General features: G+C 45.5%; 1 protein-coding gene across 2 annotated transcripts in view; it reads left to right on the forward strand.

Moving 5' to 3' along the window:
* The window catches only part of ANKRD52 (ankyrin repeat domain 52), a 104977-nt gene that overhangs the window by 53641 nt on the left and 33809 nt on the right, over positions 1-17527 (forward strand). Inside the window, exons 4-11 of one of the 2 annotated variants that reach the window (XM_073563418.1) lie at positions 6655-6725; positions 7471-7671; positions 11123-11210; positions 11603-11745; positions 11862-12074; positions 12521-12599; positions 12674-12788; positions 13347-13429. In XM_073563418.1, the coding sequence (XP_073419519.1) occupies positions 6655-6725; positions 7471-7671; positions 11123-11210; positions 11603-11745; positions 11862-12074; positions 12521-12599; positions 12674-12788; positions 13347-13429 (993 nt within the window). Of the gene's footprint in view, positions 1-6654; positions 6726-7470; positions 7672-11122; positions 11211-11602; positions 11746-11861; positions 12075-12520; positions 12600-12673; positions 12793-13346; positions 13430-17527 lie in introns of those variants that run through there. The other variant, XM_073563419.1, reaches the window with a different exon arrangement.

Here is a 17527-nt window from a genome sequence, read left to right on the forward strand (position 1 = left end):
GCACATTAAGTAGAATGAGGTGTCCTCTGGTTGGAATTCAACTGACACTGGAATGGAATGACTGTCAGACATGTAGAAAAGCTGATTTTTATAAAGCTGTGCAGTGGTCTCTTAATTTTTGCCAGAGCCTTATTTTTTTTTTTTTAATTAAATGTGTGTAATGAGTGTATTAATATATTCATCATCAGCTACCTTCTCAGAGATCAGCACTATTCTGCTCCGCTTATCAGTGACATCACCGCTCTGCAGACTGTCTGGGTTTCACTTGTGTTCTATGTGACTGGGAAGTGAATTTTTGCAATGTAAAAGTAAGGAAAGGCAGTACGAGGCTCCATAGACTTACACTGTAAAATAGTCTTCTGACTTGCACAAAGAGCTTAAAGTTAGCCGGCTAGTCGGAGTTGCGGTGACGTCACTGAGAAGTGGAGCAGAACTGCGTTGGATCATAGAGAAAGAGGCGATAGGTGAGTATGTTAATCCGTTCCCGCAAATCACCGTATTTATACACCACCCTCATTGCGCGGGCTCATGCTGAGTCGCTGCAACCAAATGCAGGTGTCAGCTCTTTGAAAGCAGACACCAAGCAGCAATACCCACGATCGGTTCTAGCACCCATCGCGGGCGTTTAACCCATCTGATGCTGCTGTCAATAGTGACCGTGACATCACAGGTCATCACAGGGAGGGGGGCTCCCTCTGTATTCCCATTGTAATCAACGCTAAGGAAAAAAAAAAGGGGCGCAATAGGGTCTTATCTGGGTGGAAAGATATAAAAGGTGTGAAACAAAGCTACTCACCTTTTCCAGGGGGAAACACGCATATAAAGCAACTGTCAACCTGCTGCACGCCCGAAGGTCCACTCCGTGACCGCCAATGTTGATCCTTATGGATAAAGTTTTTTTCGGGTTTAATGTGCGCTGCTTGACCAAGATAATTTCCCACACATAAGAGGCTAAGATTATTTTAATTCCCAACGCGTTTCAAAGTGTGAACCACTTCTTCCTCAGGGGATGACATGAGGAAGAAGTGGTTCACACTTTGAAACGCGTTGGAAATTAAAATAATCTTAACCTCTTATGTGTGCGAAATTATCTTGGTCAAGCAGCGCACATTAAACCCGAAAAAAACTTTATCCATAAGGATCAGTATTCCCATTGGCACAAGGAGATACAATTGTGTTTTGCCAGTGGTCTCCATGGTGACCCCAGGCCTAAAGAGGACTGCCAGGTCACCCAAGCACGGTAGCCCATCAGCTCAAGCTCAGATGCCTCCATACTGCATGTCAGGCACTGCTCTAACACCCTGCAATGCAGAAGCATTGCAAAGATATTTATCAACGATCTGTCAGTGGGAAATTGATGTTCCATCCTAGGACAATGTAAAAAAAAAATAATAATTTTTAGAAATATTTAAAAAAAACTCTGCAAATATTAATCCAATAAATGCATTTAAGTAAAAAAAAATTACACATTTTGTATCGTCATGTCCGAAGAGACCTGACCTATAAAACTGTCACACTAGTTAACCTGCTTCACTGAACACAGTTAAATACATTAAATAAATGCAAAAATGAGGGAAACTGCTTTATCATACCACTGACCAAAAAGTGGAATAAAACGCAATAAAAAAGATCAATATAAATAAAAATGGTACCTCTGAAAACATCATCTTGTCCTGCAAAAATCAAGCCGCCATGCGCCTCCATCAGCGACTTAGTGACTCGAGTATAAGCCTAGGGTGGAAAATGCAGCAGGTACTGGTAAATTTCAAAAATAAAAATAAATACCAATAAAAGTAAAATTGAGGCACCAGTAGGTTAAATGTTTTTGAATAGCCATATTGAATCAAGAGCCCCATACAGTTCATGATTGCCCCATAAGATGCTCCATACAAAATACACCCCATATAATGCTGCACAAAGGTTAATAATGGCCTCATAAGATGCTCCATAGAATATGCCCCTTATGCTGCCTCCATAAAGGTTATGGCCCCATAGGATGCTTCATAGATTATGTCCCATATGCTGCTGCGAATAAAAAAAAAAAAAAAAAAAAAAAATGCCTCTCGCCACTGGGGGCCAGGTGCCCGATGTCCTGAGCAGGCGGGAACACGGCGCGCTATGGGGGGCAAGTGCCGGTGTTGCCGCTGGCTCAGGGCCCCGGCACCTTCGATATCCACCGCCGCACGCCGCCCTGTCTTCCGGGTCCTCTGTCAATGACCTCAGGCAGAGGGCGCGGTGCGCACTAACCACATCATCGCGCTCTCTGACCTGAACTTCACAGGCAGAGGACAGAGCGGCACACAGCGGTGGAACGGTGACAGGTGAATATTGCTTATACTTACCCCCAGCTGGCGTGGTCTCTGCAGCCCTTGCTCTTCTCCCACGGTCTCCGGCAGCTCTTCCTTCAGCGGTCACGTGATACTACTCATTAAAGTCATGACTGCTGCACCCCCAACCTTCTGTCTCTTCCCCACTATCCCGTAGAATGTAAGTCCGCAAGGACAGGGTCCCTTCCCCTCTGTAAGTCTGTCATTATAAATTTGTTTAACTTTGTATGTAACCCCCCCCCCCCCGTCTCATGTACATCACCATGGACTTAATGGCGCTATATAAATAAATAATAATGACTGTGCATATTCATGACTTTAACCCGTTCCTTACCGATGACTGAATAGTGCGTCATCGGTAAGGTCCCCCGCTTTGAGGTGGGCTTCGGCGGTGAGCCCACCTCAAAGCCGCGACATGTTATGAACAGCTGACCTGTGCCCGCAATAGGCGTGAGCGGAATCGCTGTCTGCCCGCGCCTATTAACAAGTTAAATCCCGCTGTCAAAGCTGACAGCGGGCATTTAAATAGCACTTCCGTCCGCCGGGCCGGAAAAGAACTCATTGCTGACCCCCGTCACGTGACGGGGGTCGGTGACGCGTTGTCTGGACAACTACAGGTCTCAGAGACCTCTATGGTTGTTCCAGGCAGATGGCTTTGAGCGGTGGTCGGTGCTCAAAGCACTGCAGTAAATCTGCTACATATGGCGATCTGCTCAACGCCCATATGTAGCAGAGCCGATCGGGTTGTGCATGCTTCTAGCCTCCTATGGAGGCTATTGAAGCATGCCAAAAGTGTGTAAAAAAAAAAAAAATCACCCCCCTTTCGCCCCAATCAAAATAAAGCAATAAAAAAAATCCAACATACACATATTAGGTTTGGCCGCGTTCAGAATAAACCGCTCTATCAATAATAAAAAAAAAAAAAAAAAAGCATTAACCCGATTGCTAAACGGCGTAGCGAGAAAAAAATTCAAAACGCCAGAATTACGTTTTTTCGGTTGCCGCAACATTGCATTAAAATTCAGTAACGGGCAATCAAAAGATTGTATCTGCACAAAAGTGGTATAATTAAAAACGTCAGCCCGGCATGTAAAAAAAAATAAGCCCTCACCCGACCCAAGATCACGAAAAATGGAGACGCTATGGGTCTCAACATTTTTCACCACTTAGATAAAAGAGACCATAGACATGTTTGGTGTCTATGAACTCGTAATGACCTGGAGAGTAATATTGGCAGGTCAGATTTAGCATCTAGTGAACCTAGCAAAAAAGCCAAGCAAAAAACAAGTGTGGGATTGCACTATTTTTGCAATTTCACTGCACTTGGAATTTTTTTCCCGTTTTCGAGTACGCGACATGGTAAAACTAATGGTGTCGTTTAAAATTACAACTCGTCCCGCAAAAAATAAGCCTTCACGTGGCCATATTGACGGAAAAATAAAGTTATGGCTCTGGAAAGAAGGGGAGCGGAAAACGAAAAATTGAAAAAAGCTCAGGGAGTGAAGGGGTTAATGAGTTGTACCATGTGACTGCTGAACACTGGCGCCGGAGACCTTGAGAGCAGCAGGGGTTGCAGAGACCGCACTAGGAGGGTGGGTAAGTGTGATCTGACACCCCCGCTGACCCCCTGGCGTATATGACTCCAGTATTAGCTGAGAGGGGGGGCACTTTCAGCCTTTAAAAAAAAAAAAAAAAAAAAATGGACTGAAAATCTCAGCTTATACTCGAGTATATACGGTAGCTCTCAGAATAAAGAAATGCAAAAAAATGTTTTTCTGTGAAATTAGTTTTTGTGTAAAAGCGCAAAAACATTACTACAATACCACAATTTCATAGTTCTCATGCTGACCCGAAGAAAGCTGCCTTATCAATTTTACCACACGTGGGAGCCCTCCCAAAAATATGAAATATGGAAAAATTATAGCCATCAAAATATGTAGGAAATGTAGGAAAAAGCGTCTTTTAGTGTGTGACAGCAGCCAAACATAAAAACCCAATATTAATCTGGTATCGCTGTAATCGCACCGACCCGAAGAATAGTCACCTAATCACTTATACTGCATGAGGAACTGTGTAAAAATAAATACTCTTCACCTCCTGTTGATATGTTCTTTCTGCCTCCCAAAGATCACAGTAAGGCTCGTCTCACATTTATCCTGCACTCTGCATTGAGCACTTACATCGGGGTTCAGTGTAAATCTCTGAAATATGTGACTCAGACTGCTCCCCCTGGGGAAGATTCCCTATGGGCAGATGGAGGCACTGTGGACACCGTCTGGCTGCCTATGATTCGGCGATGTCCGTCTTTTTAGGTGTGCATAAAAATGCAGTCTGTCAGTTTTGTGCACTTCTGAAAAGGATACCACTGACCAGAGTAACTCTGCTGCCTCATTATAGTGAATGGATCCCTCGGGGTATCATCTGAGTCACGTCGCTCAGATTTAGATGGAAACCCCAATGTAAGTGCTCAGCGTAGAGCGCCGGATAAATGTGATCCTATTGTGTAAAATGTTCCCAATAAAAGCCTCAATTCAATCCCCCCCAAAAAAAGCAAGTCCCCATTCCGGTCTGTCATCTAACTGAAATATAGGGGACTTCCACGTTATTGGTAAAATCTGGGGGTAAAACATTTTAGTAATAAAATTGTAATTTTTTCTTCACTGCCCAATGGTATACAATTCTGTGACACCTATGGTGTCAATATGATCATTGCACCCATAGATTAATTCATTGAAAGGTGTAGTTTGTAAAATGACGTCATTTCTAAAAGTTTCTGCTGTTCTGTCACATCAGGGGCGATGCCAATGTAACATGGCACCCTCAAACTAGTCCAGCAAAATGTGAACCACAATATGGCGCTGCTTCCCTTCAGAGCTTTGCACTGTGCCTCAAAAGTAGTTTTTGACCACATATGGGTTATTGGTGTACTCAGGAGAAATTGTACAGCACATATTGGGGTCCTTTTTTTTCCTGTTAACCTTCTGAAAGTAGAAAATTTGGGGCTAAAACATTTCTGTGGGAAAAATTATATTTGATTTTTCTTTTCATGGTTCAATGTTATAAACTTCTGTGAAGCACCTGGGGGGGGGGTTCAAGGTGCACAACATACATCTAGATAAGTTGCCTGAGAGGTCTAGTTTCCAAAGTAGTGTCACTTGTGAGCAGTTTCCACTGTTTAGGCACATCAGGGGCTCTCCAAATGCGACATGGCATCCACTAATTATTCCAGCAAATTCTAAATTCAAAAAGTCAAATGGTGCTCCTTCCCTACCAAGCTTTGCCGTGTGCCAAAATGGTAGTTTTCCCCCACGCATGGGGTATCTGCGTACCCAGGAGAAATTGCACAACAAATTTTCGGGTCTTTTTTTTTTCCCCTGTTACCCTCACGCAAATAAGAAATATATTGGGGTCTAAAGTATTTGTGACATAGCGCTCTGGTTTAAGGGCATAAAAATGTTTGAAAATTGGAAAATTTTTCCAAATTTTTGATATTTTCACAAGAATTAAAGCAAGAATAAAAGCAATTCATATCAAACTTTACCACTCACATGAAGTACAATGTCACGACAAAACAGTCTCAGAATTGGTGGGATCAGTTGACGCTTTCCAGAGTTGTTACACGTGAAGTGACAGTGGTCGGAATTGTAAAATTTGGCCTGGTCAGGAAGGTGAAAACGGGTGAAGGGGTTAATACAAACTATAAAATGCATGTACACACTTGGTTAAAAAAATATAAAGATAGGAGTACGGCTTTAACAACGATTGCACCTTTTTTATGCCATCTTCTGTTGGCTATTTGTTTTATTTCTTCAGTAGATGATGAGATTTCCTTTGCCCTTTGAGGATTGTCAGGGTGTGTGCACACGTTGTGGATTCTGCTGCGGATCCGCAGCAGATTTGGCCCTGCGGATCCGCAGCAGATTCTCCTGCGTTGTACAGTACCATTATTTTCAATGTAAAACAAAAAATGCTGTGAACGTGCTGCGGAAAGATCCGCAGCATAAACGCTGCGGGTTCATTTCCGCAGCATGTCAATTCTTTGTGCGGATTCCGCAGCATTTTACACCTGCTCCATTATAGGAATCCGCACAAAATCTGCACTAAATCTGCAGGTAAAACACAGGTCATTTTACCTGCGGATGTGGCACAATCCGCAATGTGTGCACATACCCTCAGAGTTGTATACATTTGATGCGTGTACATGCTTGTGACAGTTTAGACCAGAGCTTCTAACATACAATGGCATCCATCTATGTAATTTTTGACTTCTGGTTTCTCTCCATCGAATGTAACTTTCATATTTTTTTCCTCCCACCACTGACTTTAGGTGCTAATGTTAATGCAAAAGATTCAATCTGGCTTACTCCCTTGCACCGAGCTGCAGCTGCACGAAATGAGGTACATTATCTTGTAATTCTGCTTGGTTGAAATATGCCATATTCCCCTTTTATAGTTGTACTCCTGAACATATGTGCATGCAGAGTGTGACAGTCTCTCTCGCTCTGTACTTGGCTTAAGGTAATGTGTCTTGAGCATTGTTGATATCAGTGGGAAGGGGGGTGTCAGTGCTAGGCTACTCTTTTTTTTTTTTTTTAGTCAGATTGGAGAACAGCTACAAATGGGGGGTAGTAAATTCATTCCTATGCTTTGGATAGGCACTAGTGGATTGAAAGGGTTGCAGAACCTCCATAATCAAGCATTGCATCCCCTCATTGTTTGCCTGATACTGCTTCATACAGAGAGTAGTAGCTGTTCCTTATATTGCTGATCAGAGCAGCAGCATCCAGTGCAGCTGGGTGGCGCTGTGGTACACAAAATGTGCAGGACTTTGGTAAACAATGAAGGCAAAATGGCACTTAATTCAGTGTTCCGCTCGGGGTGGAGGGTACGTCATTCTATGTACCCCTCTAATACTGAAGGCCCATTCTAAGGTTAGGCCGTTAATTGTGTAGTACCGAATAACCCTTTAATTGTTGTACATCGTGCAACTATGAATTGTATTGTTTCTTTGAAACATAAATTAGTTCCATGTTGCACTACATTTGCAAGCAAAATATGTAGGTTTCTAGTAGGTTCCACATATATTCATGTTAACAGTTGCTAACTAATTTTGCCCTTGATGTGATGCTTTTGTCTATTACAGAGGGCAGTCTCTCTTCTTATAAAGAACTCTGCTGATGTCAGCGCTCGGGACAAGAACTGGCAAACTCCACTACATGCTGCAGCTGCTAACAGAGCTACTAAATGTGCAGAAACCTTGATTGGATCGCTGAAAAACGTCAATATTGCAGATCGGACGGGACGTACTGTACTTCACCATGCTGTGCTCAGTGGCAGTGTTGAGGTATGTCTTTACTTAGTCTTCAGTGAACACATTATCGTGGTTGTCTACAATCAATGTATGTATATGCAGACTTTTGAATTCTGAGTGCTGTGAGGATTCTCCAGTGATGGCGGTGAGACAGTGGTAATGTAACCGCAGGTATGCGATATGCATACTCATGGCCACCCTGCAACTAGACATGCACGGTCTCTTTCAATTCTCTTATATTGTGCAAGGTCAAGCACGCCTGGTCGGAATGTGGATGGAAGGATGCATATTGTATAACTGCGGCCACATGACCGCCCTGTTTCGCTTCTGTCACCAGATAATCCCCCACAGCAGCCTGTGAGGGTTCATAGGTCTGCAGTCACGTAGAGTGACTGCAGACTCTGGTGGTAAACCTGGACAACCCTTTTTTAAATGTGCATTAAAAGGCGTATTTCAGATTTATGCCTATACAACGAACACAGGGTTGGGGACTTTAAGGTTAAGTTCTAACGATAAATTCTTCACACTGCATATTTTTGGTGTGCATAAAACTCAGCTTCTTTAGTTCCTAAAAAGTGAATGGGATTTATAGAAATCCCATCTGATCTTTTAAAACATGTCAGTTTCTCTTGCGGATAGACTGAGTTTTACCTGTGGGTGTTCCCCATAGAATTGCATTTGATCCTGAAAATTTGCATATGCGTTTTTAGTGCAGAAATGCACGGAAACCAGATTTAATCTGCACATGATTGTATCAATAAAGTTTTGCCAATGCCAAGGAAGTATCAAAACAAGCCAGCTTTATTTAAAACATGACATAACAAAGACAGACAAAAAATTGCAGCATCAAAATGCATGAAAAAAATGCAATGGACAAAAGTGTAACTACGGTAACCTAATCCACACACTGGGTGCAGAAAATCTGCAATATAAGTAAAAATTTCCAAATACTCATAATCTTATAGGTAGACTATCCTTTGTGGAAGTAGATTGACTCTGCAATGTGGAGAAAATGTATGTTTGCTTATATAGATTAGCTGTCCCAGTCCTGACCAGTGCCCCCGCTGTCACTATACCCTACCTAAGGCTACCTCTTTGGTTTGTATTGACTGCATCACTATTCTACACGGCGTTTCAGTTTTGCACATGTGCTTCACCCTCCCAGCCTTCTGAATGTGTTGTAGACTCCCTGATTGTACATGTTAGTGAGGCCATCACCCACAGCAGGGAGAGTATCTGCTGGGCCACAGACACAATGTGAATTCATGAGTTAAAGGGAATCTGTCACCCCTTTTTTGAGATATCATATAATGATATCATTCAATTGTGTGTCACATAAGGATTCTCTTAGTACTTTTGCTTCCCCGTGACCCCGCACCTTTCATGCATAAATACCTTTTTTATATCGGTTCAGATGTATGTAAACTGCCACGGTCTGGTCCGATGGGCGGGGCTTATTCAACTGCTCCCCCCTCCCTGTCTTGCTCTACACAAGAAGAAATGCGTAGAGCAAGACAGGGAGGGGGGGGGGGCGCAGGTGAATAAGCCCCACCCAGCGGACCGGTCAGCGGCAGTTTACATACATCTGAACCGATATAAAAAAGGTATTTATGCATGAAAGGTGTGGGGTCAGGGGGAAGCAAAAGTACTAAGAGAACCCTTATGTGACACACAATTGAATGATATCGTATGATATCTCAAAAAAGGGGTGACAGATTCCCTTTAAGCCCACCTGAGTGGTGGAGCCATGGTTTACTGAGAAGAATTGGAGCCCTTGCCAGGTCTGGAACCGCCCTCTGCACACTTGGCTTGTGCTCGCCAGGTCCCATAAGTTTTAATTTTCCCTCTAATGTGAAGTCTGTGGCCACAGTAGTATATTTTCACAAGACTTAACCTTTTAATGACCATCAATACATCTTTTTACTGACCTGAGATATAAGAGAATAGCATCCCCATTCAGGTGACAATCCAGCAGCTGTCGGCTGTATGCTATAGCTGACAACTTGCTGCATCAGCCATGATCAGTGTTGGCACCGTCCATACCTGTTTAACCCCTTGGATGCTGCTGTCAATAGTGACTATCATATAAATGGTTAAGAGTGTAGCTTCTCCCTTTATCCCCATCGGCACCCTGAGATCATGATTGTGTGGTCCTGATGTTTCCCATGGCAATTCACAAGCAAATAGCCTTGGAGTCTGCCATATATAGCGGCCTGTTCAAAAGTTAGCGACATTTAGGTGGTAAAAGAACACTTTTCCGTTCCTATCATGCCAATTTGTATTAATTCCTAAAAAGCACCTGAAGGGTTAATAAGCTACCGGACTGCAGTTTTCTATATGTCAGGGGGTGCTGTTTTTAAAATGGTATCACTTTTGGGGGTTTTGCAATATATAGGACCTCCTAAAGTCACTTCAAACCTGGATAGGTCCTTAAAAAAATTAGTTTTGTAAATTTCCATGAAAAAATGAAAAATTGCTGCTACATTTTTAAACCTCCTAAAATGCTAACAAAAGAAAATAACATTTTACAAATGTTGCTGATGTAAAGCAGACATGAGGGAAATGTTAGTCATACCATAGCAAAACATTAATAAATATCTGAATTAAAGGGATAATCATTGAAACTTTGAAAACTGCTAATTTATTTTTTTTTTTTACATTTTTGTTAAATTTCTGATATATGTTTATTTTTAAATATCAACCTAAATTTACAATTATCATAAAGTATAATGTGTCACAAAAAGTTTAAATTACTGGAATTTCTTGAAGCGTTCCAAAGTTATCACCACATAAAGTGACACTGGTCAGATTTTTAAAATTTGGCTCCATCACTGAGGGGTTAAGGCCCCCCACCCCTACTCCCACTTAAGTCATTATTAGCTTATGAATTATAAACATTTTGACTCCCTTTCAAACAAGCCGATCTATTACACAGTTTCTTATAGAATGTGAATGAGGGTCCCGTTTCACTTAGTGACGCACCAGCGATCCCGACAACGATGCGACCTGGTAGGGATCGCTGGTGCGTCGTTAAATGATCGCTAGTAAGCTGCCAAACAGGCAGATCGCTTCAGCGACGCAGCAACAATCCAGCGATCAAACACAGCGATGCATGCTGGCCAGCGGGACGCCGATGACGAAAAAATGGCCCAGGACATTCCTGCACGATCAGCGATATCCAGCTGGGGGGGCCGGTCGCTGCTGCGTGTCATATGTGGCGAGATCGCTGTTGAGTCACAAAATCGGTGACACATTAGCGATCTCACCAGCGATCTTGTTATGTGAGACGGGGCCTTTAGAGTGGGGATATCTTCAAACCGAAAGAGAAACTGCCTCCGCTCACTTTAGTCCATACTCGATGGTTACTTTTAAATTTTTGTTACAACTTAAACCTACAAAAAACAATCATTAGAATAATATAATGGCACTCTTGTCATAATTAAGTGTCCCGTTCTATAAAAATCAATTTTTAATTTTTTTGCAGATTGTTGTAATGCTTTTAAACAGAAGGGCACACCACAGCATTTGTGATAAAATGGAGCGGCATCCCATTATGTATGCATCTTACCTTGGTACGTATGGATGCTTCTAAGTATTACATGCATGAACCAGTGTGGAACGGATAGCATTGCGGCCTCCTCAGTGTTTGATGAGCCCCTGGCTCTTAAGTTACAATCAACTGATAGGGATTGGACCCCTTCTGCAATATTAATGATCTATAGGTAAAATAAGGTCAGCACTCTTAAAAGATTAGACCTACAAAATGTCATCAAGTTTAAAGATGGCAAAATATTTTATAGTCTTTGCTTTTCGTTTATCTAGATTATCTGATGACTGCGGAAGTTACAAGCATCCATAAAATATCTAGTGGTAGTCAAAAAAGCTGCCACATTTGATTTACCCATGATTTATGGGTGGCACCTTGATAAACCTTCATCAATATAATTTCTTGCTGTCTGTTTAGGACACCTGGAGATTACAAAGCTGCTCATATCTTGGGGCGCTGATGCAATGTCAAAAGATAAGCACGGTTATACACCCCTTCATGCAGCTGCTTCTACAGGGAGGATAGACATTGTGAAGTATTTGTTAAAACTCGGTGTGGAGGTAAGAAATGGCTTTTTGTTGATAGAGCCCAAATAAACTTTTTATAATGATGTTTATGTAAGACATCTATTATAAGAAATGACTGCCTAAAATGCTAATTTGCCATTTATTGTTAGATCGATGAACCCAATTGCTTTGGAAACACTGCCCTGCATATTGCCTGTTACATGGGTCAGGATGCCGTGGCCAATGAGCTTGTCAACTATGGCTCCAATGTCAACCAGCCCAACGAGAAGGGCTTCACTCCTCTGCACTTTGCTGCCGTTTCTACAAATGGGGCATTGTGCCTGGAGCTGCTAGTCAACAATGGAGCTGATGTCAATTACCAGGTACATGCTATAATTTGTTTTGGGAGGGCTGAGGTGAAAAGGGTCTAGGAGGAGAAAGGCATTTAACCCCTTAATGCACATGGATATAACAGTCTGTCCTCACTGGGGTCCACATGTATGGAAACAACTTGAAAGCTGAACCCACTCTGCACTGCATCTTCCTGTAACTGCAGCATCTGGGAAAAGCCAAATCACTGCTGTTTAACTGTGTAGACATCACTCAGTCACTGGCACTTAAATGGAACGATCACCGTTGAACCCGTAACTGTTCCCCTGTGACAGTATTGAAGGTCACCATGCTTGTCATATTGGTACGTTTGTGAAGCACAGCCACAGGCCATCCTTTACACTATTGAAGTGCATAGAACAAGCAATCCGATTCAAGTCCTCAAAGTGGATTAAAAAAGTTTTAAAAATACTTTTCTTTTTTCCCCTCAATTGTACAGAGTAAAGAAGGGAAGAGCCCCCTACACATGGCTGCCATACATGGAAGATTTACACGTTCCCAGATTTTAATTCAAAATGGTATGTTACTCTTCATTCCTATCAGCATCTGCCTATGCAATACTCAATTAGCTGACATTACTTGTTCTCCCCAGGTGGTGAAATTGACTGTGCTGATAAATATGGCAATACTCCTCTGCATGTTGCTGCTAGATATGGACATGAGCTGCTAATAAGTACATTGATGACAAATGGTGCTGATACTGCAAGGTGAGGTCACACAAGACATCCATCAAGTAGACTAGCTAGCTGGAGAATGTGAAAGTTTTCTTCCTAGTGCTCTGCTTGAAAGCACAACAGAAAGTCAATGGCACAGTACGTTCAGTGACATGGATGAGAAGTGATTAAATGTCAAACAAAGGCATGCATGTAAATGTTTCACATCTCTTGAAGAACTGAGTGTTAGGGTGTGTGCACACGCTGCGGATTCTGCTGCGGTTCCGCAGCGGATTTGGCTGCTGCGGATCCGCAGCAGTTTTTGCTGCGGTGTGCAGTACCATAATATCCTATGGATATTAAAAACCGCTGTGCAGACTTTTCCGCGCGGTTTTCCTGTGGTTTCTAAACCGCAGAAAGAATTGACATGTAAATTCTTTCTGCGGATTCCACTGCGGTTTGCCATCTCCATTGTGGAGATGAAAAACCGCAGGCTAATCCGCAGGTAAAACCGCAGGTCTATTTACCTGCAGATTTTACAAAATCCGCGCGGCCAAATCTGCACCCCAATCCGCAGCGTGTGCACATACCCTTTATCATTCTTTGTTACAGGCGTGGTGTTCATGGTATGTTTCCCCTGCACTTAGCTGTTCTGTTTGGGTTCTCAGACTGTTGTCGAAAGCTACTTTCCTCAGGTAAGTGACCTTTCTTGTATATTTAAAGGGAATCTGTCACCCCTTTTTTGAGAGATCCTATAATGATTTTCATTTGTGTGTCACATAAGGATTCTCTTAGTACTTTTGCTTCCCCCTGACCCCGCACCTTTCATGCATAAATACCTTTTTCTCGTTCGCCTTATTGGGGGACACAGAGACATTGGGTGTATGCTGCTGCCACTAGGAGGCTGACACTATGCACAAAAACAGATAGCTCCTCCTCCGCAGTGTACACCCCACCGACCGGCAGAGAATTCCTCAGTTTAGCTTAGTGTCAGTAGGAGGTGGACACGGGTCTTTTATTAGACCCATATCTACCTCGTCGTGCGTCGTTCCTTTTCAGGTTCTACGGAGGGATACAGAGTGAAAAGTCACATCTGTACTCCCACATGGAGTCTGCAAGTACGGCGTGTACTGCCACCCCGTATCCTTGCAGTTCTACGCGGCAGGAACAGCCAGACGGACGCCGACACCAAGACGTGCCAGCGACTCCAGGGGTCCTTGTCGCCAGTCTCCCTCCCACTCGCCTACCAGAGACTGTCGGTTGGATGAGACGCAAGACTTCTTCAGACAGGTAACGGATCGTGGATAGGTGAGTATTAGGCCCCGGCTTCATATTTATTTACCTGCTGCCCATTCCCGACGGTCACCTCTTCAATGGTCACAGGGGTAGGCGCTGCGGTCGCTCGCAGTCGCCACAAGGCTATAGGCAGCTCAATGTTGCTGGGCATCCCCCCCCCCCCCTTCCCTCCCCCCTTTCTGGGTACAGGGAGCACAGGGTTTTTTCCCATTGGGAGCGACTTGCGACTGCGGCGTCCCACTTTTTCGGACCTCCGCGCCGACCCCCTGCTGACAGGCGGCCGCCGCAACTAATTTAGGCCCCGGCTTCAGTTCGGGCCTACCGCTGCGTCGCGGACACGCCCCCCGCCCCTTTCTTCTAAGCGGGCTTCTCTCCCGCTCTTCCCAGGCCCTCCCACCGCCTGTCCTTCACCTGCCCAGCCTGCTATTGGCTAGAGGGCGGTGAATTTTAACCCTGCGAGGTGCTCCGCCCTCCCTCCTCTCCTAAGGCGCGCTTTTTCTCAGGACGGCGCCATTTTCCCAGCCTGTTAGCCGGGCACCAGCTCCTCACTGGACAGCATCTTCTCCAGCTGGTTTTTTCAGGAGGTCTGTCGGCCGGATTTCGCTCTGACCTGCATCCACTGACAGGTCGCAGAGCATCGCTTCTGGGGACACCGGACCGTGAGTAGCTCTGCACTGCAGACTGACCCTTCTCCGCCCTCTGTCCCCCAACCTTCCGGCATTACCTCAGCTTTTCACTATGTCTAAGTCTGATCGTACCCGCTCTACCGCCCCCCCCTGCACTTTAGTCAAGTACTTTGCATGTTCTTCGTGCAATCGCAAACTTCCCTCAGGCCAGTCCACTCCCCTCTGCCTGGATTGTAGCAATCCAATTCAGCCTGACGCCGTCCAGGAGCCATCTGCGGCCCCAGGTGAGAGTGAGCCCCCCATGCCTGGCTGGGCCTCCTCGCTATCTCAATCAGTGGCAGACCTCACCAGGGTGTCTCAGTCCCTGGTGGCCGTTCTTGATAAGTTGCCCCTGGACTCTTCAGCAGGGCCAAGCAGGTCCCAAATTGTTCCATCTGAATCAGCCAGCGGTAGTCGCAAAAGACCCAGGCAAGATTCCCAGCCGGAATCCTCTCCTAGTCCCATCTCACCGCATAGCCCTTCTCACCAGTCTCCCTCTCGGGCCTCCTCTCCCGAGTCAGGGGAAGCGCTTTCGGACAGGTCATCTGAGGGGATTTTAGAGCTGGATTCAGACCAGGATGCAAGCATGAAGGTCACAGTGCAGGACCTGATTGCTGCGATCCATCATACCTTCGATATTGCTGACTCCCCTGCGAAATCCTCAGATCAGGAGGTTTCGTTCAGACGGGCAGAAACTCCCAGGGTTTTTCCTTTCCATTCCCAGTTTGGGAAAATTTTTACCAAGGAAAGAGAGGATCCGACCAGACGCTTTCAAAGAGGAAAACGTCTCGGCATACTCTACCCATTTGCTAAGGAGCTCACGGGCAACTGGTCGGCCTCTCCCTCGGTCGATCCGCCCGTGTCCAGGCTATCCAATAACACGGTTCTCCCGCTTTCAGGCGTGGCGTCCCTAAAGGATTCTAATGACAGGATTATAGAATCCCTGGCGAAGTCTGCCTTTGAAGCAGCTTCAGCGGCGGTGTGTCCAATCTTTGCTTCATCCTGGACAGCAAAGACCATAGCCACGTGGGCAGACGACCTTCGGCAGGGCATCTTAGATAAGGCGCAACCGGAGCATTTGGCCAATCTCGCCAATCAGATCTCCCATGCTGGGGACTATCTTCTCTCCGCTTCCTTGGATGCTGCATCCTGTGTAGTTCAGGCGTCAAGCAACGTTATTGCAATTCGACGTACACTTTGGCTAAAGGCATGGCAAGCGGACTTGTCTTCTAAAAAGTCCCTCACTAACCTGCCTTTTCAGGGGGTGCGCCTCTTTGGGTCCCAATTGGACCAGATTAATAAGGACGCCACCGGAGGCACGAGTTCACTCCTCCCTCAGTCTAAGCCTCGCAGACCCCCACTAAGGCGTCAGTTTCGACCCTTTCGGACTTTCCGCCGTTTCAATACGGCGGACAACTCCTCCAGCCAACAGAGACCGCAGGCTCGCCAGGAGAGAAGGAAAGTTTCCTTCAGACCCACTCCTTCCTGGCGACCCCACTCCTCCCAGGGCAGACTGTCCAGATCTAGATCTGGACGGTCTACTTCAGCATGACTATCATCGGGCACGCGAAGGGCCTTTCCAATTGGGAGGTCGACTTCTTTCCTTCAGGGACGTTTGGCTGGCCGCCGTGGAGGACGCCTGGGTCAGGGAGGTCGTATCCTCAGGATACAAGATAGAGTTCGTCTCTCTCCCACGGGATCGTTTCTTCGAATCCCGGCCTCCAAACGATCCAGCCTTGATCCCGGGGTTCTCTACAGCTATCGCCGCTCTCCTCAGTTCCGGGGTGATTGTGCCCGTTCCCGAATCGGAGCGCTTCACGGGGTTCTACTCGAACCTGTTTGTAGTGCCGAAAAAAGACGGCGCAGTTCGACCCATCTTGGATCTCAAGCTGCTCAACAAGAGGGTCTGCCTTCGCCACTTCCGCATGGAGTCGCTTCGCTCGGTCATCGCCTCCATGGAGGAGCAGGAATTCATGTGCTCAATAGACATCCAAGATGCCTATTTACATGTTCCAATTTTCTCCTGACATCAGAAGTTCCTGCGCTTTGCGATTCGACAGCACCACTACCAGTTTGTCGCACTGCCCTTCGGTCTTGCCACCGCTCCCAGAGTCTTCACGAAGATCATGGCTGCGTTGATGGCTTTGTTGAGAGTCAGAGGCCTCGTTCTTTTCCCGTACCTAGACGATATTCTGATCAAGGCTCCCTCATTCCAACAGGCTCACCAAAGTTTGTCAATCGTCCTGGACACTCTTTCCAATTTCTGGTGGATCGTCAACAGGAAAAAGTCCCGTCTGGTTCCTACCCAACGCCTGGTCTTTCTAGGTCTTCTGTTCGACACTCGTCGGTCAAGGGTCTTTCTCCCACAAGAAAAGATTCTCTCTCTGCAGCAGGAAGTACAATCGCTGCAGACCTCGCGATTCCCATCCCCCGTACAGCCATGAGGGTCCTGGGAAAGATGGTCGCGGCGATAGAGGCAGTTCCCTTTGCCCAATTTCACGCCAGGCCTCTCCAGCAAGCCATTCTGTCGAAATGGAACAGGTCGCCTCGGTCCCTGGATCGCCCTGTCCATCTTTCTTACCGGATCAAGCGGTCTCTCAACTGGTGGTTGTTGTCACCTCTCATTCTATCGGGTCGATCCTTCCTTCCCATTCACTGGCAGATAGTAACCACAGATGCCAGTCTCCTCGGTTGGGGTGCTGTGTTCCGCAACCACACTGTTCAGGGTCGATGGTCGGATCGGGAATCAGCGCTACCGATCAACGTTCTGGAGATTCGAGCGATCCATCTTGCTCTGGTCCACTGGGAAAGGCTCCTCAACGGACTGCCGGT

This window comes from Dendrobates tinctorius, unplaced genomic scaffold (assembly GCF_039654945.1).
Source record: "Dendrobates tinctorius isolate UK_male_01 unplaced genomic scaffold, ASM3965494v1 ptg000388l, whole genome shotgun sequence".
NCBI lineage: Eukaryota > Metazoa > Chordata > Amphibia > Anura > Dendrobatidae > Dendrobates > Dendrobates tinctorius.